General features: G+C 46.2%; 1 protein-coding gene across 3 annotated transcripts in view; it reads right to left on the minus strand.

The window, feature by feature from the left end:
- sntb1 (syntrophin, basic 1) overlaps positions 1 to 18,684 on the minus strand; it is a 36,997-nt gene extending 18,313 nt beyond the window's left edge. For 2 of the 3 annotated variants that reach the window (XM_076041149.1, XM_076041148.1), the window contains exons 1-3: positions 18,549 to 18,683; positions 17,816 to 18,408; positions 6,219 to 6,483 (exon numbers count right to left, since the gene is read on the minus strand). In XM_076041149.1, coding sequence (XP_075897264.1) covers positions 6,219 to 6,483; positions 17,816 to 18,395 — 845 coding nt within the window. In that variant the 5' untranslated portion in view covers positions 18,396 to 18,408; positions 18,549 to 18,683. Of the gene's footprint in view, positions 1 to 6,218; positions 6,484 to 17,815; positions 18,409 to 18,520 lie in introns of all 3 variants that reach the window. The other variant, XM_076041150.1, reaches the window with a different exon arrangement.
- Between the last annotated feature and the right edge of the window lie 5,295 nt (positions 18,685 to 23,979).

Below are 23,979 nucleotides of genomic sequence, written 5' to 3' on the forward strand. Positions count from 1 at the left end.
AAAAAATCATACACACACACACACAGTACGAATAAGTTTATCCTGCAGGTATTTTTCACAAGTCAACACTGGGAGGGAGCTTCTAGTGTTGTGCGTAAAGTGTATCGTTCCTGCTTTTGTGTTTTGAAAATAAAAAGTATGGATAAACGCTCATCTCAGGGAGATCTGCAGAAAGTCTGGCACTAAATATTTAACCCTTTGTTTACAGCCTTCAAAAAAAAAAAAAAGGCCTGGTTTTAGCTTCTGGTTGTACCTTCAGTGTTTGTGCGGAAGAAGCTAAAACAGGGCGACCACGAGGCAGCTTCACCAGCCACCTGGGAGAGGCAGCGGCGCCCTTTGTGACATCACAAAGCGCTGCGTTTCCAAAGCTGCACACGTTTTCTGAGAAGTGGAGTGACCTGAAGAAAAGTCTGAGGAGTTTTATTGACAGGCCAGACACACAGTTCAGGGATCAGGTCAATCAGTCGATCATTATGATCACTGGATATTCATTGACTGTCGGTCGGCTAATGGTCTCAGAGATGGAAGATCTGATGCTGCTAGGCTCCACAATCTAATCCATTATTCATCATGCTGTCCCTTCCTTTTTCTCATTCTGTTTTGTCTTTGTCCCCGACGTTTTAGGCCACCAGAGACTGAATCTTTGTCAAAGCAGTTTCTGTTTTTCTTTTTCTTTTTTAAACTTTGGAGTTAAACTGCATTCAAAACTGGCTGCTGCTGTGATTTCCTGCAGTTTCGCCGCGGGGGATCTCACATAATTAACATTAGAGAACCCGCTGCGTGACATCAGTGTGGCTCGCTCTTCTCTGGTCTGTCGCTAAAAACACATGGTTAGCGGTCGCACTGCGGTGTAGCGAAGAGTCAAGGGAAGAGGAGGAAGGGAAGGAAGCAGAGGAAGAGGAGGAAGAGTTGGATCCCTCCTGCTGAGTTCTTGCTTCATACATTTGTTTATGTTAATTTTGTGGCATTCTAGTTCATATAATTTGTCATATTCATATTGATTGGAATTGAATTTGACCAATCCGAAAAAACACCAGCAGGCAAGGCAGAATTCACGGCCTTAAATGATTGCAGAGTTGTCTGAACAATAACAGACACTAGAGTTCGGAGGTTTGAGGCAGACTGCAGGAGGGAAGGTTGGAGAGCGTGTTAATAAGTCATCGACGCATTCATTTTAAAACACCTTTTATTTTTCAAAAAAAAAAAGGTTACGCTGACTTTAAACAAGTCAAGGTTGAAGTGCAGTCAAGCTGTGAGGAGCCACGCTGCTTCTGTCAGGAAGGTGTTTATCTGTCGGTGTGTTTGTGTGTGTGCTACCGTGGTCCTGAAAAAAATATGATCATAACATACCCACACATACTTTTTTTTTATACGAATGCCTTTTCTTCCATCTCCCCGTTAAACAGTCTAATCTTCTGCTCATCTATTTTCCTCCTTTCAAACTCATTTCTTTCCTTTTTCCCCCTCCAACACCCGAAACCTCACGTCTCTCCACACCCTTTTAATCCACACTGTCACAGATTAGAGCCCTAATCCTGTGACATTTTTCTTGTGTATTTAACTCGTCGCCGGTGTCACGGCATGTGACGATTCTTCATGTCCTGACAGGGCGTTTTTTACGCTTGGGAACATGAACGTCTTGGCGGAGACGTTTGAAAATCGAGATGTACCTCGTCCTCGACGCTGCCTTCCTCCCCTCGTATCGCAATCTCCCGCCTCTCATCTGAGGCTTTTGCGCACGTCTAAAAAGCGTCTGGCGAAGCGGAAAGAGGTTGCCCAAGAGGTTTACAGGCATTGTGAGAAGTGAAAAACAAAACGAGACAGATTTTCTATTCGCATTAAGCCTCTTAAAGCATCTCAGCTCTGAAATGAAAATTAGGGAACAGACTATTTTTTTCCCCGGCAATATTGAGTCACACGCTGCGACGGAATGTACTGAACTTTAAGCGTAAATAGAGAACGGCTTGCGAAAACAGTGACTAAATATTAAAAGCGAAGTTATCCGTCTGTGACACTCAGGTTTATAAGAAAAAGTTGCTGATGAGGCCGAAGCTGTCCCTGAACTTTATCTGTGCAGTGACTGTGCTGGACTCCACGTCCCTCAAACCACAAAACGCAGTCTTATCGGTGTAAAAGACAAACTGACCCCAGTACCTGCAAAACTGGCTGACCAATAAACTGAAAGTTACAGCCAATAAAGTCAATGTTCAACCCTGCCTGCGCTCTTAAAAGACTCTTTAACCGAGCAGCCGCTTGCTGACTGAAGCACACTTCCTGCTTTGTGGACGATAGCGTTTCAGTCAAGGCTTGTAATATGGCGCAGCTGGTTGTGTCATGACTCACATTATCCTGAAGGTCCTTGCACACCGGGGCAATAGGCGAAGCGACGCAAATAAGCTATGCGAAAATGCAAATTTTTCGCCGGCTCTTTCTTTCGCGCCGAAGAAGAAACAACGGAGTCGACTACATCTTTAAGTCAGAATGTCCTGGTGACAATTGAATTAAAAAAGAAAAAGTCTTTGGGTTCACCCAATATTGTTCTTGAGAGAGGTGTTTCAGCCGTTGAAGTAAATCAATGACTTTTGTATGCCCAGTACCTCCGTTTATAGTGGACATGTGTATTCTGCTTATTGTATTGCTAAAAATGCTTATTATTTTTTTTGGTCTTGAGAGGGCGTGTTGTGTGCGTGAGGTGGGTATATTGGTCAGGTGATGACGCTGTGGCGCAGGTGGAAGATATAACTGGTTAAGAAGCGGCGGTGGTTACAAACAGTTTCTTTTGACCACGCTATGTAAGTTCCTGTTGCAATAAGATATTTTTTCGCTTTCCTACGGATGCGCTTATAATTTAGAAAGGTTTTCGGAACACGTTTAAACGAAATAATAAAATTTATGATTTTTTTTTTTTTAACGTGTGGCGACCAAGTACGTAAAACGAACCACCGCCTTCTACACCAAGTAAAAAGCCGACATGAGAGGAGATGGGTGACTTCAACACGCCCGCTCCGGAGCTCAAATTTTACCCGGCGAAACTTCGCCAGTACTTTAGAAATGTCCGTTAGACAATTTGAAGGACAAGGGAAAGTTTGGAGCATTTTGATTAGTCAGAGCCTTTCATCCTTTTCACCTGAAAAATTCGACACAAGAGCGAAAAAATTAATGGTCGTGTTTTTTTTTTTTTCTCTGCGGAAATTCGCTGCTGGTGTATAAAAACCCATTGACTTCAGTAGGGTCAATAGATTATTCACCTGGCGAATTGGTTCCCGGTGTGTTAGGACCTTCAGGATGAATGGACACGGTGCACTGACGGCACAGACGACTTTACAGCAGGGAGAAGTTGCACAATACTCTTGGCTCAAGGCTCCTTCAGTGGCCCGCAAAACAAGAAAAAATTTTAATGAGAAAATTTTTTTGTACTCAATGTTGATATCCACTGCAGCCATATTGGATTTTGAACTCAGGGTTCCTGAAATTCTTTCAAGTTTTGGAGCTGAAATTTTAGCAGGGGCGTTTTTTCTTTTTCTTTTCTTATTTCTTTTTTTCTCAATTCTGAAGATGAAGCCCGCTGTGAACTTCAGAGTTATAATGAAACGCAGCAGCAGCAGCAGCCTTTATCGATAGCTGGATACGTTCCAGCAATTAAAAGACAGGCGCAAATTCCCTCGAGTGTGGGAACTTTTATTTTTTTTATTTTTTTTCAATTTGTTCCCTATTATTTTTTGGTGAAACAAAAGTTTCTCAGTCAATAGAGAACCATCTGGTCGGTCCGCAGACAATATTCTCATTTCTTTGTTTCTCATCGTGATTGTTTGTCAGTTTGGGTATTTACATTTTACAGTCCCATCATGCAGCCAGCTAACAATGTCGACGCACAGACGGAGGAACTTTGAAGTGACTGCTCGCCTGTCCCACTTAACTTTGATGTTTCCTGCACACAGTCGGCTGCTTTGAAGTTCAGTGAGGTTCAACTGTTTCCCATTTCTTAATAAAAAATATATAAATAAGTGCGTAAATAGGGGAGAGGCAGAGGCAGACACACATGCATGGGGAGGGCCCGGAAGAGCAAATTCAGGGAAATATAATGGGGGAAATAATGGCGACGTACGAGACTGATAACAATATTCCGGAGAGCTTGAAAAAACGAGGATGGGCGCTTGCGGAAGAAAGGCGAGCGAAAGGATTCAAAAGCGAAATGAAACAAATTGGGAAACAAATGTAAGACTTGAAACGAAAGACGGGCGAGACAAACAAGGGACAAATGAGGAGGGAAACGGCGGGGCGAGGTGGAACGCACACTTTCTCCGACCGCGACAGCGGCGAAGTTGAAACGGCCAAATGGCTTTCGTGGCCGCCCCCTGCTGTTTGATCGGCCCTTTGCTCTATTAGCAGCCAATTAACTTGAATGCACACCCTAACAGACGACCCCCCGCCGAGTTATCTGGGAGCCAGACCTCAAAGTCTGGCGCTAAGGAAGAAAAAAAAAAATATGCAAAAAGAAACTGTGCTGGGAGAGCGTTGGAGTCACTGTTGGGTGAATCCACTCGGATTGGCGGAGACGCCGTCAACCATCTTTTCTCTCTCTCGACGGGGCGGTGGATCAGGGAGGAACCGGTTAACCTCTGGTTAATTAGAGGTTACCTTGGTTTCACATCTGAACTGGCACTGACGATATTGAGGCCTGAGGTTCCGTAGTTGACTAGAGTTTCTCGGACTACTTTGTTACAGTCCGTAATCAAGCTTTTTTTTTTTTATATATATAAGAGGATGAAAATAATGACGTGCAAACTGTCTTTAAATGGCTTAGTGTCGCCTGATACTCCACAGTTTGCATCAGGAAAAGTCATGCTGTCAATTACTGCAGACTGACTGTGCCGACCCCGAGGTCTGAGTCTCGCTGATGAAGGTTTGAGGGCGACCAGGAGCTGGTACGATGGCAGCACCGTCTCGTCTCGTCTCGTCCTTTAACAGCATTAAAGAGGTTTCCACTGTCAAGCTTCCACTCTCCTAGTTTAACTGGCCACTCTGCTGCTGTCCCTCTATTCAAACCGCTTGAAGGTTTCAAATGGAAATGAGTCGACTCCACCTTTTCAAGGCAATTTCTGCTCGGTGGCTCTGTTCCACATTACGGTGCTATTGCTGTCTTCACAAATGGCCCATCAGACCCTGCCAGAGGGGAAACGTCCCCTTATTTCAGAACATCGTCTCCCATTGATCCAGGAGTGAAGTCAGCGCTGCGTTCAGGAGCTACTGTCTGAAAATACCACCAGGTTTCCTTCCCCGAGGTCAGTTAGTAGCAGAGGAGCCGTCCACCAATTGGAGAGTCGATTCCAGTAAACATGCACTTTTACTTGGGCAAGGCAGGATAAACTGTAAAATTATTATGTATTACACATTGTCACTTTTAAAACTTTGCATTTGACTCGGTCTTTTACTCTTTGTTTTTATTTTTTTACTGAGAAATGAATGATGCCTGTACTGTATTGAAGTCAAGTATATATAGTGTTTATAGGTTATGTGAACTAGGGCCTCAACAAACGACTATTTTAATAGCATTGCAGGGTGCATGTCTGCTCCTTTTGCAGAAAGGGGACCATTCTTCGGACTGCATGCATTTCATTTAAAATACTTAGGTCAGGCACAGTCGGGCAAAACGTTAAAGCTCTCTTTTAAAGCCAAAACACGCTTAGAAAATGTACATTCAAGCCAATACGTTTTGTTTGTGAGGTCTCAGTCTGCTTGTTAGCTTAGAAGCTATTATCTTACCGAGGTGAGTCAGACTCCGACTCTGTTTCGATCAAATCTCCAATGTGCGTTCTAAAATCTAAAATGCTCCCAAACGCCGCCATATTTGTATAGCCTACCACTCGGCGGAGACTCTGTTGTGCATGTGTGATTCTCGGCTGAGATTGTAATGAAGTGAGATGTCTCACTCCACTGGAAAAACACGTCTGGCGACAATGGAATTCATTGTTGACTATTTTCATTATCGATTTTTGTCGACAACGACGACAAATCGTTGCAGCCCAACTGTGAACTTGATCGGTTTCTGTACTGTGTGCAATGTATGTTTGTGCAATACTTGTTTTTGTTTGTTTGTTTTGTTTTTGGCTGAGTTATAACTGTATGTAAATCATTAGTTCCCTCTGATAGGTAGGTTGGTGATCTGATTGGTTGGTAGAGTGGTAAAAGTGCATTCCATTGACGTTGAGGCAGCCTACCTGTTGTCAGGGTCCGGGGTGGTCATGGCTCTGGTCACGCAGGACATCTTCAGCGGAATCCGCCTCCAGTCGCCCTGCAGGGGCAGGCAGGGCTTGATGGAGGGGCTGGGAGGGTCGGATGACGAGGTGGAGGAGGGGGACGAGCTCAAGGTGATGGGAGGAGAGGCGCCCGGGCGAGGGGACTCGGGAGGCGGAGTCTCCCAGCTGATCTGCGACACGGGGGAGCCTCTCTTGATGTAGGGCGTGGCCTCGCGCATGTATTTGACTAAGGGAAGGAAAAAGAGAGATATTGGACAGGACAGCGTGAGACAGGACTCATCCAACCGGTCCGCACTTCATCCACTCACATCCAGGCCCAAGGGAACTCTGGCAGTTTATCAGAGAGCAGATACATCTGGATCAGGGGTCACCGACCTTTTAGAACCTCAGAGCTACTCTATGGCCACTCAGTCATACCAAGGGCAACCAGTTTACTGCACTCATCTGAAATAACACATTTTCTCAGTTAACCTTTGGTTATTCATCATTATTAATGATACTAATGTATGTGAAGACACTTTAAGGAGTTCTCAGTAATTATCAACAATGACTTAATGTGGTTGGATAAAATTCAATGTTAGGCGCCTGCGGTCAGCAGGAGTGGACTCTGCTAATGCTAATCCATGTCTGCAGCGACCACTTGAGCAGAGGTGCGTTAGCTCGCGAGCTAATTGGGTTTTTGACATCTTGAAACAGACTCTAAATCCGTTCAATGCGGACTCTCCTCAACATCTTCCTTCATAGACTTGTTCTCCACTTCAACTTCCTGCCCTCCATCTGAATTCGCAACCCAGACCACGTGACTGAAACCCAAGTATTGTCTTTTTTTGGGAGGGAGCGAACACTGAGCCCATTTCACCGTCTCCACTGCAAGAGCTCCTCTTGTTTTTTGGTTTTGCAGGAGGAAAAAGAGGAGACAGAACGCGTCGTGTTATCACGAATGGAGAGGAGGAGGAAGTCGGCGCTATCTGGGCCCTCGATGCCCTGAATCATGTCCACGGGCGGGATGTTGGTATAATTGGCGTGTCCCACTGAACCAGCCCAGGATAATTGCCATATGGCTGGTGGCATTTTGTAATCCTGCCTGTGAATTATTCCGGTGGAGAAACGCTGTTAAGAGACGCGTACAAACGAGCTGAACGCCAACCTGCGGCGAGGAGGAGACGGCGGCGGGCTGACTGACGGCGCCGAGCCCAAACGAGGCAGGCGATGTTGATGTTTGTCCCCGGCGGACCCGACGAGGGAGGGGGGGGGAACCCACGCAGTCGCATCGGATTTAAAGATTCAAAAATGCAGCTGACGCTCGACGGGCTTCGTGTTGAAAAAAAAAAAAAATCCATCGATTGAAAGCAACAAGGCGAAGAGAGATTCAATGGAGTGAAAAGATGAAAATCTGTTGCGGCTCTGCGGATTGTTTGACGTCACGGCATCCACAAGATTAAAACGCAACCCGGTGAAGGGTTTTGAATTTGAACAGAACATTTCCTTTCCCTCGCCAGCGCTCATCGTTGAGCCCCGCGAAACCAGGAACGCAGCACAATCAGCCGCATTCTTGAGGCCTCACAGTTCTCGCGTGTCCGAGCCAACGAGGAGCCGGTATTCCTGCTGAAAAGATCACAGAGAGTGAACTTCATGCCACACCACGGTGTAAAAATACCCATAATCAATAGAGGAGGGAAGAGACAGGGGAAACGAGTTGGGTTAGTTGGGCATGAAAGAGGCCAAACTCTTTATGTCTGGGAACTCAGAGATACCCAGAGGTAGAAGAGTCACAAGAAATAATAATAAAAAAAAACATCTGATGGCTGAATGTGTCAGAACACTAAAAACAAAAAAATGAAAAAAAAAAAGCAGCAATTGAAGGCAGGATTCTAGAGAATCTACCGACAAAAAAGACAAGATCTGGTCTCTGTGAAGTTCAGTGAAATCATCATCAAGGGGCTTTGCTTCAAAGTCTGCCCTAAAAAAAAAATTCAAAAAAAAAAATCCTCTTGTCTCTTCCACCCCGGCGCACCATTGTCATTAACAATCCCATCTTAATGTTTTAAACAACGCCATTGATCTGAAAATGGCCCTGGACCTTCCATTGTGAGGCCAGTGATTCAACCCACAGAGGATCTTGATCCTCCCATGGGGGGGTAGAAATATTCAGACTTGAGTGATTTTTGCATTTAAGCATTTAGTTTTTCCCCCACAGCGTCTCTGGCCCACAGCTAACAGTTTAGGGAAGTGAGAGCTGCCGTCGCTGTTAATTCAACCGCTTCCTCTCTGATCGCCTCCTCCCTCCCGTGATACCTCATCTTATGAACTCTGGTGGAGCATGAAGGAACGCAAAAAGAGGAACAAAGCTACGCTTCACTGTGTCACAGACTTACAGACGAAAACCGAAACGAGCCACGGCCTTTTTTTATTTTGGAGCTCGGTTCAGCTCACTTGTTGCCGTCTCCTTCAACTTTGACTCCCACTGTTCCTCCTCATCTGAGTCTCATCAGACCCACAAACCTTTAAATCCAGCTTTTAAAGGTCTAGTGTGTAAAATTTGCCTTGATTTTTCCTTTTTATATTGGCGAAAGCTCAATGTACTGCCCATCGATACATTAATAAAGGTGTATAATCACAGAACAATAGGAGTCATTTGGTTTTCCTACCATTAGAACTGTTCTCATATACATAAGAAAAAACCTAGAGCAATAAGGGTCTTGCTCCCACTTAGCTGCCATCTTGCATATTTCTAAGGAAGCCTGGTGTGGACAATCCAGCCGGACATCATGCGTGGTATTTAGGGTGAACGCTTGTGTCCTCACGTAAACCAATGAAGAAGAAGGTGGACAAAGTGTCCAGGTTTGGGTGCGCGGGCCACCGTAGCTCACTGGCAAACTTGGGAGAGGGAGGAGAGTGAAAGACGCTGCAATCTAAAATGTAACCACTTGATGTCACTCTTCTTCAAATTCTCCAAACGTTACACATTTAACTTTTCAGTCGACTCATTAACTCAACTAATTTGTTGGCAGGTCAACTACCAGGCTGCTTAAGGACATGGGAATTTGCGGCCAGGATTGTAACACCTAGCCCTGAGCAGATCTGAACTAAGGTCCCGTTTACACGAAGACGGGTTTCTTCCGGAAACCACACAAACCGAAAACACACTTTCTCGAAAAGGCTCCTCAGGGTTGATACATTTGAAAATGGCGCCAAAACCGATCTTTTTGGACACGCTGATGTCACAACTCCACATTCAGGGAGTAAACTTGGGGGCGCCACACCAGGCCTGGCACAGGTGCTACATAATTTTCAGTCGTTTCCAGCATATCCGTGTAAACAGGATTTTTTTTTGAAAATGTGTGGTTTCAAAAAAATCCGTCTCCGTGTGAACGACCCATACGAGTACTGTTGCGTATCCTGACTTCTGTGGAGTCGGTGGAGATTGAAAAAAAAAAAATGTAGTTTAATCCAATTTTCCAGAAAAACAGTCAATGTTGTAGCTCTAATCGTCACATTAACAAGATTCACCTTCCACAAGTGTCGTGTTGCCTCACGACCCACGGCAACTGAATAAACAGGCAAAGGTTTTTTTTCAGCGGCGTGTTTGCTGAGAGTGGCGGCGGCAGCGGCGGCAGGGGAACTGTAAACCCACTGACTGGTGGCGCCGCCGAGCCACAAATAGAGCTGCCAGCGTCTCCGCAGGCCGTGAAAAATAAATGCAGTCCGTGTGATCGCTGCGCCGGCAGCGCAGAGACGCTGCCTGCAACGCAGCCGCCGCCCGACTTTCTCTTCTGCTGCGCAACAAATAATGCAGTGACTTGCATTTGGAAGTAAAGAGAGATGAACTCTTGCTCTTCATTCATCAGCAGCTGCAAATCCACCAGTGTGTGAAGCAGGAGGTCCAAACCAGGCGCTCTCATCTTCCAGCACTTTTAACCACTCGTGACAAAGAGCGATCATCTCCAGGCGGAAAATCTTGTTTTTTTTGTTTTTTTTTGGACTCTTAAGTCTCTCCACTTAATTCAGAAACTAGTGGGCTGCTTCTTTGCTGTTTTTCCTTCTTCTTCTTGCACATGCAGTAGCCCAAGATCGGGGCAGATGGTCCACTCATTGCTCATCATTATCACCATTAGTGATCATTCAAACCAAACTCCACACCACACCCACACAATTTTCATAGAGAAGCAATTTATTTGTCCAAAAGTGTTTTAATACTGATTAGCAGCACAAGTCTAGAAACTTCAGGCCAGGCCAGTTTTTTTTTTTTCCCAACAATCCCTCATGCACACACTCGCGCACACACGTTCAGTTGCATTCCTCTGTAAGTGCATTTGTACCAGCCCTGCCACAGAGCACAGAGTTGTAAATATTCACCCACTCACTTTCCGAGCTTTGAACCATCAGGTGTAATACCTCGATCCGTCACGTCTTGCCATTTTCACTCACGGTTTCAAAAACGGTCTAATGAGGTCCGAAGTCGCGGGACTTTCTTCCGTACATGTCAAACGGGGGATTCTTTATTTGGAGAGAAAACGAAAAGGCACGAGGTTGAGGGATGAAAAACAAAAAATCTTCGGTCATCCTGACAAAGAACAAAAAGCATGAGGTGTTGAGGAAGATGAAACAGAAGAGACCACAAGTAGATAAAGGAAGCAGAAGCTTCAGAATACAGAACAGAGGTTCCTCTCTGCTGTTGGTACTGAGAAGTTTTTAAACACATTTCTCTAGCAGTCACCAGCAGCACACACTTTACAACTATTTGTTTTATAAATAAAACACTAATGAGTGGAAAATCGGGTTGACTGCACGGCTAAAGAAATGCAAACAACTACAACAGTGGACGGCACAGGAGGAAGTTGGGTACTCAAATAATCTGCAATCCTAATCTGTGGACACAGCTGGAGTGAATCAATGTCTGAAATACTTTACCGCTCTCATTAAGTGTAAACAACCTTGGACAGGCGGCCTCAAACAAACAATACTGCTATTGGTGAGATAAGATACTTAAAAAAAAAAGAAAAAAAAAAAAGAAATGTACGGTAATATTTTTCTCCTCGTGTTTCCAAAACTGGTTCAACCGTTCAGTTGGCCAACACGACTCAACTCAAAACATTTTTTCTCATTAGTCTGTTTGAGAAACAAACAGTGAGCAGGTTCAGTGAGTGACTTTCCTTTTGCGGCGTCATGAGGAAGGTCGGGAGACAAGCTATGGCAAGCCAAAGGGCAAAAAGTCATCACTTTGCGTCGACAGAATTTTTGCATAGTCCCACGTTCGCACGGTGACTCTGTGCAGTGTATTTATCCAAAAGTGTTGATTCACCGACACATCCAAACACGAGCGGCCTTGAACCAGAACAGAACAACTTCGACAGCCTGAACTGAGACTGAAAAACCTGAAATTCCTCCTGTGCACTGCGCAAATATTTTGTATTCACGATTTAAAAAAAAAAAAAAATTCAGAAGAGAGTTGACTTTTCATAAAGCTGTTAGATCCACGGTGTGCACAGCTCATCAAGACAACGACTGAATGAGCGATGAATTGTGAAATGAAATACCGCCATTAAACTTGACGTCAGGGCTTGTTGATCCGCCGCCGCCGCCGCCAATTTTCAGCGAGCCTACTGCGAACGGGCTCGCGCGCCTTCACATTTTCACTGGCAATAATCGCTTACAAGCGGCTTGAAGAGGATGTTTTCGACGTTAATGTGAAACGATGTCAAAAAGCAGGAGATAGTCAGGGCGCGCAAGTGTTCGGGGGGGGAGAGAGATTACAACACTCATAAGCGTTGCCTGGTGTGTAAATTCTGCAGCTCGGCTCCTCTTTAAAGTTTGAACATTTCAAAAAAATGTGATTTCATCATTGATTTGTTCGCCGGTGGCGGCCGAGACGCACGTTGGCAGCGGCCGCTGATGGCGACGAGACGAGCGTTTTTGTTAATCCTCGGCCTGTGAGCAGAACGAGCACGCACACACACACACACACACACACACACACACACACACACACACACACACACACACACACACACACACACACACACACACACACACAGGAGCAGATGGCTGATGATTCATCTACAGCCACACAGATTAAGGCGAATTTAGCCAAACATATGTCTGATTATGGGTCATCTTTTGGCCACTCTGTCAAACTCTGCAAATTCTCCATTTCACATATTTGAGTCGGTTTTTAAACGGATGCAAGTGCAACAAACGAATGGGGCAAACAATTGCAAGTGCAAAAGGTTTTTTTTTTTGTTGTTGTTGTTGTTGTTTGTTTTCAAGTGGCATCGGCACGACACGCCTGCTTTTGTTTTGACGGTACAAACATCCAGAGCGAGGAGGAGGGAATGAATCAGCCCACAACGCTCACCACAACACTCACCACGGCCCACCACCACTGTTCAATCAGTTTAACCATCATCCTCCGCCTCAGTCAGCACCACCTTCCAACTCTGAGTCACAATCTACACACACACACACACACACACACACACGCTTCTCTCACTCACTTCAGTCTAGACTACAGTGTGACGACTGAAAGTGATGCTACTATAAAGTTAGACATATGCTGACACACTCTCTCACACACACACACACACACACACACACACACGCGCGCACACACGCGCACACACGCGCACACTTACACACGCACACTTACACACACACACACACACACACACACGTCAGGCAGGGTACATGGTTAGTGGTGACAGGTACGGCTCGTGGGACCAGCAGGAAGTGATGCGTGCAGGACAATGACTCACTTCTGCCAGCAGAATCACGCCAGATGTTCTTTTTTTCGTGTCGGGCACTTTTTTTGTTTCCGACTTTCCCTCGACATCCTTGTCTGAGCTTGTGGATTTTCTATGTGTGTATATACACGTGTGGATACACACGTACGTATCTTGTCTATAGAATATAAGGTGTAATAAAACAAACTTGCGTATTTGCAAACACTTGCAGACCTTAGGGCCTTTTTGTCCACCTTTTTCCTTTTTAAATTAGCTTTCAACCTATTATTCTGTCCACTTGTGGTCCCCTTTGCAATGCTGTGCAAGAGACCAACAACCATCCTGCTGCTGTTGGTCCCTTCTCCGGATCCAAATTTATTGAATCCACACAGGCACACACCTCACTGCCTCACCATCCCTCCGAGTCTGGTGTTTATCTGCTCATTATTTTTTTGACGTGCACCTCTGCCGCCGACAGACCAACAGACAAACAGACAAACAAGCCGCGACGGCGGAGGTACAACATGAAAACGACACGGGGTAAACAAGAGAGGGGTGCGCTCGTTTAGGGCGCCTCAGCGTGGCAGAGAGACGGAGACAGACAGAGAGAGAGAGGGAGAGAGAGAGAGAGAGAGCGTGTGTGTGTTCACACACAGTCGCACACAGTCGGCCTGTTTGAAGGAGAGCCGAGGCTCGGCGTGACGGCAGCGGCGCCTCCACTCCTCACAGGACTGTGTTTGTTTGTTTGTTTTGGGTTTTTCTTTCTTTGCCGCAAATCACTCCGACTCTGTGGCCAAAACACGACTTTAATGACAGCTCTCGCCTGCTAAACACATGCACTGTCTGATGTGTGCCACACACACACACACACACACACACACACACACACACACACACACACACACACACACACACACACACACACACACACACACAAGGCAATGTAGGCAAACTAGTGTGAGTGATGAATCATGACGCTTTTTAATGCTGCTCGTAATGTCCTTCTCCAAAGTGAGAGTTAGTTATCGGAGTTATTAAGAGGTGCACTTTTGATGACCACCAATCACCTTTTTCAGCTGAGTTTGTTATTTTTTTACTCACACGGTGATATTTCACGGCGGACCGGTTACAGTAATAGGTCGGCTTATTAATCAGAACAATCTTTCACGTTTTAATACACTGGCCCAGGTCTTTTCCCCTCCTCACTTTCACTGGCAAATATTTAACTAAAAGTGTAGTGCAGAGTGCGTTCGCTTGAGAAAATTAGTTCCGTCTTCTACCGCTATCCATATTTGGTTTTTTTTAATCAGTGCCTTTTCTGCCCCCAGGGTCACATGAGCGCTGCAGCCAAGTCCAGCTGATGTGGGATGGAGGCGGAGCTCCACACTGGACAAGTTGCCAATTGATCGCAGCGCTGCAAGGAGAAACAAACAACCATCGCCACTCACACTCGCACTCACACCGGCAGGAAATTTGAAAGGTGCCAATTAGCTCAATGCGAAAGTGTTTGGACTTGACGGGAGAAAGTCGGAGTCCGAGAGCCGCGAATGGGGGGAAAAAAAGGGAATGAGCCATGTGGTATCAGTGCCGTTAATAAGGCATCAGCATGTCTCCCAGACCGAGGAAGCAGCATCCCAGCAGTGGCCTTCAACCACTAAATATGGGTTGAGCATTGAAATCTGATTGGACCAATCGCAATGGGGAAAAAAAAAAATCCAAGAAAATCAAACAATAAGCTGAGCAGGACTTGATGTTGAGCCTGCGTGGCTTCCAGTCAAGAATCTGCACAGAGCAGCTGCATGAAAATTGTGCCATAATAATAACAAACAAGATTATTTATTTCCTGCTCCGTCCCTACTGTATCCCACCCCCCCCCCGACCCCACCGCCCCCCACGGACACATAGTGAACAGTCCAGGAGGAGCTGGCGAGAACATGCAGATAATCGAAGGTGACCCGATTGTTCAAGAGCAAAACTTCCAGAGAGCCGTTTGATTTCTTTCCCCCGGGCCCCACCTCCTCCAGCCGCCTGTGCTCACAAAGGTACGTTTCCCGCATTAACCCGCCGTCTACATCCACGAGCGTAACGAGGCTGCCTGGAGACCCCGATGGATCCCTGCAGGGAGGGAATGTGAGAGTCTCCCGCAGCCTGTCAGCTTGCATGCTGGGACACGGAGCAGAGCGAGCGGAAGGGTCGCCGGCCACGCTCGGCCAGCGCCGGACTGAAACAGATGCTCGCTGGGAGGAGGGGAGGGAGGAGGTGGGGGTCCGCCGACTGGCTGGACCTCCGGGGGGGAAAAGGGGGGAGTTTGTGTTGGTCCCTCCTGCAGCCTGGCGGGAGCAGAGCGCTCGCCGCCTCTTCCGCCCCGATTTGTTTCTCCATCTTTCTCACGAGGTCCCAATCTGGCTCGTCTGAGGAGGAGGAGGAGGAAAATACGGCGCGCAAGCACGCAACTGGAAGCTCTGCGGTGCACGCACACAGACGCGCACCAACACGCACACTAGGGCTTGCACGATTCTGGGGGAAAAAAATGAGGTTTTTGGGTTTAGAATTGAGATCACGATTCTCTCACAATATTTCTTACGACAAATAATCAATAGTGCTTCATGCAAGACTGGCACATCCACCGCTGGTAATCAAAAGCAGCAGTCGTAACTGCTACATCTGACAATAAAAACGAACAATACCCATCAGTCTCTTTGAACAAGACGAACAAGAGGAAGACCTGCTTCCTCAACGTACACAGAATAAAACATTTTTCTGCAGCTGACTGGTTAAAGATCCTTTGCTAAGATCACAAGTCAGTAAACACGTTTGTGCTTCCACACTGTTTTTAGCAAGCGTCCAAATGAGATTTGGTCTCAGTCCATTTTGCAAAAATCAGATTTCATGTGATTTGTGACTGTTCAGACTACAAAACAACTGGTTTCAATCTGGATGGGGCTAAAAATCAGATTTTGGCTCGCAGTCTGAACGCGGCTTTTGTGGGTTCGTCAAAATGTGCAGTGTGGCGACATTTGAGGTGGTTGCATGAATCTGTAGTGTTTCCCTACATTGTTGCGTTGTCATTTGTTAAGTAAGAAAGTGGGAGTGCTTTCTTTTCTTGCAGCCGACGTCCCAAATGAAAAAATTGTGCCAGAATCGCTTGATTGTGATATTTTTCTTCAATTAATCGTGCAGCCCGAACGCGCACACACACACGCGCACAGCCTCCGCTCCCGCGAGACGTGTGCTATCTCCTCTCTCAGTCCAATGAGACGCTTCCTCCTCTCCTCCTCTTCTCCTCCCTCAGCCCTTCGCCGAGATAAACAGCACGACATCCCATCGCTCACTTTTCTGGGATTTCTACGTGTCACGGCTCACGTCTTTATTTATTCAGACTGATGGGTTTTTTACGCGCTCAGTTAGGCGCTGAGCACCTTTTTTTCCCCCCTTCCTTCCTCTGGCCCATGTGGCTTCTTGAAGCCTGCCGGGAAACACACTATGCTCCGTTGCTCCGCTGCCCCCCCACCCCCACCCCCACCGAAATGCAAATGATCTCCAGTGAGATGCACTTTTTTATGTGTGTGTTGCAAACTTAACCCTCGCCTCACGTCACTGACTTAACTCACCCCCCCCCCCCCCCCCCACGCTCCGCCCACACGTAACAGGGGGGCCAGAATATATGATATTCTCCCTCCCCTCTTATCTCAGTTAGTTTTCAGCTGGGACCAGCAGCCCAGCTGGCCAGGTCTCCTGGGATGAATTCTTTTGAATGTTTGCATGTTTATGGAAGGAAAGGAGCACGGAAGTAATTATCAAAAGGAAAGAGGGAGGCACAAGGGGTGGCACACGCACGCACACACAAATAGACAAACGTGTACGTGTGTTTCTGCCTCATTATTGCTCTGTTATAGGCGCACGTCCGCTCGAAAATCTCAAGTTCGCACAACTTCTGAACTCATCATTTATTTAAAGCAAACTAAAAACTTAAACACCTTGAGTTCGAAAGGAGTTAATTAAAAAAAAAAATTGAGTTTTGACCCAAAAACTTTGAGGCAAAAAATGAGAGGTATTTTCGACCTTGCACAACTCCTGAACCCCTTTTGGATCAGCGGTGCAACGCCCCAGTAATCTTAAGTGACTTCCGCCGCAAACTCGCCTCGCTTCCAAAAATTAAGACGGCAGGCGCAACATACCTGATGAAGACAAATTTAATCCACCCCGCACTAAATTTTACAACCCCGGGAGAATGGGCCTGAGCGAACTGAGAATGAGTGTGAAAACGAGAACTGATTACAATGAGACGGAAGTAATAGAACGACAATAACCCCAACGACACCTCTGCGTTTCTTCCCCTCCAGTCACATTATAAAAAATAAACCGCTTGTTGCTTCTTCTTTTTTTTTCCCCCTCATCTCTGACGCACAATAAAATCATCTCAAACAACAGAGCTGCATTATGAGCACTGTGAGAGTCCGGCTGAGCCCTGCTCACCTAATCAGGTAGTGATTCAGACTCAGGATGCTGGTGATTGAATGCAATCAACTGGAGGGTGTGTGTGTGCGTGCGTGGGAGGGTCAATCACAGTCCTCGGAAAGCTTTGACCAGTTGTGTGTCACAACCACAACATTCACATCCACCAAAACAAGACCCGCTTGTTCCCTCGACGCAGTAATAAAAAGACGGAGGGTTTGACTGAGTGGATGGTAAAGTTGACCTGCCACACCTCCCACCTCCACATCCATACACGATCCCTCCAAAGAGCCTTGCTGGTTGAACTAAACTTTACTCTCATTGGCTACGTGCACACAATTGACCAGGAGCCATCCATCCATCCATAGAACGAAGGTGCCTCACCTTCCAGCGTCACCTCCTTGCCGGCCCGCTTGAGCGCCTGCACCGCCTCGTCGTGCGTGGCGTCCCGCAGGTTGGCGCCGTTCACGGCCAGGATGGCGTCGCCCACGTACAGCGCCTGCGTCTGGTCGGCCGCCAGACCGCGGAAGATCTTGCTGATGAGGATGGGCATCTTGTTCTCCCTGCCGCCCTTGATGCTGATGCCCAGGCCGCCCACCTCCTGCTTGGTCACCCGCACGCACCGCTTCCGGTTGGCGATCGCCTCGGGCACCGGCGCGAGCTCCGCGGGCTCGGCGCGCGCGCCCTGTCGCCCGTTGTTGGAGTTGGCGTTGCTGTTGTCCAGGTGCGAGCCCCCGGGGAAGCCGTTGGAGGTGACGCCGCCGCCGCCGCCGCCGCCACCGGCGGCGGAGGAAGGGTCGTCCGCGTCGGCGTCCCGCTCGCTGGTGCTGCTGCTCAGCGTCAAAGCCTCGTCGCTCAAGTTGGCCCAAACTTTGTGCCACCGTTCGCGCACCAGAACCTCCAGCGGTCCACTTCTCAGCGGGCCGGCGGCACCTGGAGCTCCCGTCGCCGTCACCAGCGCCATCTTTGGAGCATTTCTGAGAAAGAAGAAAGAAAGAAAGAAAAAGAGAAAAGAAAAAAAAAATAAAGTCACACGTGACACACACACACACACCTCCACGGTGCCCCCCGCGGCCGGCTCGCTCTCACACTCTCACTCCCAGTGGGCTCCACTCACTCCGGACTTTGTCCTCCTCCTTCCTCTCTGCTGCTGCTCGAAGTTTCGGCGGCGGGGGAGGAGGAGGCGTCCGTCCAGCCGCCCGGAGAACCCTCGCGACGCAGGCTGCGTTCCGCTCCGCTCTGCTCCGCCTCACACACACACACACACACACGATCGGCTGGGTGGAGTTTGCTCCCCTCCGCTACGCAGAGCACACACACACACACACACACACACACACACACACACACACACACACACACACACACACACACACACACACACACACACACACACCTCTCCTTTCCGCCACACAGTCAACAGAATGACAAATATGTGTTACAGGTTTTGAACGTGACACACGATAGAAAAACTAAACAATATGTATTGACAGCTTTTGACTGACTCGGTGAACCACTAGGGACCATTTGACACGTTTGGCCCAGTTTAATTTCCGTCCCATTTTTTGTATCACACACACACACACACACACACACACACACACACACACACACACACACACACACACACACACACCTGTGTAAAACTCGAGCCTTCAGGACACTATTCTAGTGCTTGGAGGGGAGGAGGCGGATACGGTCACGTGACTACCGTTGGCGTATGTACAGAGGGATCGAAAAGTAAATAGAAAAAAAAAAACTCTCCCAGCGGGACGGTATGCTAGCGCACGCGGACACACCAGCGCACCTCGCTTCGCTGCACGCTGCTTGCAGTCTCTGCGCACCTGAGGCGCGCGCGCCTCCAGGAATGCGCGAGACTGTTCAGTGGCGGTCGCAGACACGCGACGTTCTGTGGGGAGCCTGTGTCACTTACGAGCGTGCGAGAACCCCGAGCGGGGTTGACTGACAGTCAAAGTGACAGGGATGGAGTGATGGGTGGTGGAGAGAAGAGGTGAAGCAGCAGCAAAGCGGCAGCAGTGTCACAGCCAGACCGCCACCTGTGGGAGCTCTGCTGGGGACGAACAGCAGCACGTGGAGCTCCGAGTAGTTCTTTGCACAGCTGTCACTCTAAGATCGGCGAGAGAGAGAGAGAGAGAGAGAGAGAGAGAGAGAGAGAGAGAGAGAGAGAGAGAGAGAGAGAGAGAGGAGGTAGAGGAGAAATAGTAGGAATAGAAATAGCACTAGCGACACCTGGTGGGAAGTCTTTAAATCGGATGGCCGCTGTCCGTCCCGAGGTCAGTTTATTCCACCTGTGTGGTCAGTGGTGTCGTACTAGTTTATTCTACTCGGTCTGGGTCTCCTCCCGGCCTCGTACGCATCTGTCCAGCAGCAGCTACTTTATCATAACACAAAACCAGAACCATCATCATCATGCTGGGTAATGCATACATTCATCCAGCATCCACATATAAGTGGGATCATGAAAGACGGATGATGTACTGTCAATATGTAAATCTATCGTAAGCAACACGAGAATGTTGTGTCAAAAAAAAAAACCACCATACTGATACGTATCTTTGCGCATTTTTGGTGGTTGTACGGTAATTCAGAACCCTTTCTAGTGGTTATACGGCGTATACCTGCGTAGCACGTAGACTACACTACACCCAAACACGCATGCACGCACGCACGCACGCACACACACGCACACACGCACGCACACACACACACACACACACACACACACACACACACACACACACACACACACACAAATACAGTGTGAGGGCACGATGGGGAAGCGTTGCTTCTCTTGTTTCCCCTCTGATCGTTGCCACTGAACCGCACCACAGAGGGGATTAATGTATTCTGCAACAGAAGTAATAATAAGAATATTTTGGGTTAATGAGGCGTAGGAGTTACAATGTTTTTTTTTGTTGTACTTTTATATGGAAATGAGTTATCAGATGAAATGAAAATGCTTTGTTGTGGTAATGTCCTTCAAAACACACATACAAACAAACAAACAAACCAAAGCAAACAAACAAACAGAGGTGCGGCGTTCTTAAAAGCGATGGTACTTCAAGGTTGTTAATGAATCTTTTTCTTTTAATCCTCAGTCGGCCAGGTACATGCACTCTGTTCTTTAGGGCAACACAGAGCAGCTGTTTTTTTGTTCCCCCCCAACACAAACACACAGTTGTACAGGCCTTCTGACAGTGTTGTTGCAAAGCACGATGTGAGGCTGGAACACAGGAATGATTTGCCAAAGCATTCTGACCCACTTTCGCTCCGCTTCCAGAAAAAGACCCTGCAACACACTCCTCTTTTAATCAGTCCCCTCCGTGCATTTCATCACTTTTAAGCACCTTCCCTCGTTTACATTACCTGTGCCCCACAACTGACGCCAGACAGTTTTCCTTCAGAGGCCGACACTTGTGACACTTCCTTTCATTAGATCTCTGACTTGAAAGGGAAAATACTTTCTTTTTTCCCCCGGCTTAAGTAGAACAAACTTTCTTCTCCCAGAATAAATACATGGAACAGAGGATATTTTTGTACCGAGCAGCCAGACCAAAAAACTGAGGCCACATCAGGGTGACAAAATTTGAAGCATTACCATCATCAATGCTGACTAATAGCAATAATCAGCCATCATGTTCAACAATATCATGAGGTTGTTTGGATTGGCTCTTTTGGAAAGATTTTCTCTTTACTTTTTCAACACAACATCTATTTTGTGTGTGTGTGTGTGTGTGTGTGTGTGTGTGTGTGTGTGTGTGTGTGTGTGTGTGTGTGTGTTTTAATCAAAATGGATGGATCTTCTACAGCATTGTTTATACCAGTGTTTATTTCTGACTCTCAGACGCTGTCTGCTCATTTTTTAAAAATAATTTTGTCCGTCTGATGCCGCATTTCAATGAATAAACTTGAGCCAAGGGATCTAAATAAACATAGAAATGCAACAGCAGTCAGGGGAACTGGTCGGAATTTTAAAGTGGTGAGAACCTGAAAAAAAGAAGAATCAGGAAGTGAAAACTTTGTGGCGCATAACAGGAAGTGGTCATCAACAGATGATGCGGGGCTGTAGATCTGGTCGACCTACGCTGCCTTTGAGAATCTGCTCGACAGAAGTCAGCCCAGTGTGGGTAATGAGCTCGAACATCTTCGCGGACCAAAGTGTGTTATTATCAGCTGAACGATTCTCTGTTTGTGCTTAGCATTTCAAATTCCGAAGGCCACTCGTTGAGGTCGTTGACCTCCCTGTCAGAGCAGATATTCAATTTAGGCTTCAAGGGTTTCAGAGCCTCTTATTGATGCTGCAGCCGTCATCATGAAAATCACTTTCCAGTTCTTTTTTCTTTTTTTCCCCCTCAGCAATTCTTTAAACAAGCATACCAAAAATGACTGAAAAATGAAAAAGGGTTTCGGTTTATGTTGATGTGTAAAGTTGCGTATTGAATTTTAGTGGTGACGCACAACCCATCGAAAGCACTGACTTTACAAACCATTTTACCGGGAAGACCAACTGCTGTTATTGTGAAGCCGCTGGTACAAAACTGATCACCTGATGACCGCAGGTCACATTCTTATTTTTTTGATCAAGTTTGCAAAACGTTGGTGGGCCTGTTGAGTTGGTTCTGAATCAGGGGAAGTAGGAGGAGCTTCCGTCAGCAAAGACATGAAACTTTTTTCAGTGGTTTTAATGCGGTGGTTTAGAACATCCTATAGCGCAAAATATCTCAACTTTACCAGACTGCTGTTAAAATATATTCTTTTTGTTTTAGTTATGCATCCTAACCCCTGTATTTTAAGGGACAGTGCCAGTGCTTCTAGATCGTGATGTGATGGATGACTTGCTGAACGCTGCTCTGCTCTGCTCTGATATGCGGCTGAAGACACTTTATCTGTCAGAGAACCACTTCCTGTGCATCATGCGTCCGGTTTGTTTTAACAGAGCAGGCTTCTGCTCAAAAACAGAGAACAACTTTCTGAAAATAACTTTTCCCACTGGGGAGGCAAAGAGCAGAGAAAGCAGAACTTTAAAATTTAGCTCAAATTTTGTGGCGGTATAAGTATTTCAGTATCAGGATAAAACCTGGTCCATCCAGGCAGGACAGGCGCTGTTGTGACTGTTGCCTCGGCGACAAGTTCAGGCCTCACAAAAACACGTTTTGACGTTTGTCGAAGACTTAAACTTGGGCCACAATGGCTGATCGTGGCAAATTCTGGACAGTCACACAATAAGCAGTAAAGATGAGAAGATTCAGTAGAAAAAATAAGTCATAGAAATCAAAGATAGATTCGGCTGAACAAGACAAACTAAGTATGTCTAAGAAGACATTGGGAACAGAGCCGACCATGCAGGAGTTGAAGCCCAGATAAAGTGACGGCAATGTTATGATTACATTCATCTTAACAAGGAACCTCCGAATTAATTGTGTTTGTCGACCAAGACGACGGATTATTAACGAAGGCCCTAAGATCCCCGTCTACACAATGAGTGGCTGCAAAGTCATCTAATTTCAATTTTCTCCTGCAATAAACAGGCACCGAAGCAACAGCGGAATGCACCAATTGTTTGCGTTGTTTTTTTTTTAATCATGGCAGTTTTTTTTTTTCATTTCCATTCCACTAATGGAAACATGGCATACAAATCTGAATTCAATTAAGTCTGAACTTGTAACATCAGATCAAACACTCACTGTATACATTGCGAAAAACAAACTTTAGCTGTGTTCTCTGAGCTCGGGAAAACAACATCGAATCGTTTGCAGCAAATACACACTGGTGAACATTTATAGAAAAGCCAATATTCCAGCCTGTCGAGGGGCGATGAGTAAAATGCGTGGAAAGTCGAAATGAGAACGGGCTGTTAAAAAACAATTTACTCAGCCTCCATAATCTTCCCATATGAAAGATTATTTCTCCACAGTTTTTCCCACAACAAAAGCTTTATGTGTCAGAGTGACAGGTTCAGACAAATAAAAGGAGAAAGATGCTCAAACTCTATATCAGACGGCATGGATGTTCATCTAGTTTAATAAGTGTTGATTTTTATTTCCTTAGTAAAACTCAATAAATTATGTATTAAAGGAAACAAAGTTTCATTGATGTTCTATATTTTTAATTTGCTGTGAAATTTCATTAAAAATGCATCTGCATTATGACAACATCACGTTTAGAAAACATGCGCAGGCGTTTGCTTTAACTTCACAATAGATTACCGCTAGAGGTCGCCATTAGTCATAAAATTCTTCAATCGTAGCGTTTGTTGTAAAATTGTAGCACAAGATTTGCACAAAAAATGAAGCAAAAATGCAGAGATTTTCAAGCTGAGCATTAGTTTCAAACTAAACTTATATTTTTGCAGTTATTATCCATTGTGATAATCATATATCTTCTTTATTTTAATGTAAATCGTATTCACATCCCTTTGAGCTTTGAGAACAATCACAATTTCATTGTTTTATAGATTTTGAGGTTTTTAATTCATACCTTAAACAGGCAGTTATTGAAAAATAAAATGAGATAAAAAAAAAATGCAC

This window comes from Nelusetta ayraudi, unplaced genomic scaffold (assembly GCF_046127955.1).
Source record: "Nelusetta ayraudi isolate G7.1 ecotype Tasmania unplaced genomic scaffold, CSIRO-AGI_Nayr_v1 ptg000063l, whole genome shotgun sequence".
Lineage (NCBI taxonomy): Eukaryota > Metazoa > Chordata > Actinopteri > Tetraodontiformes > Monacanthidae > Nelusetta > Nelusetta ayraudi.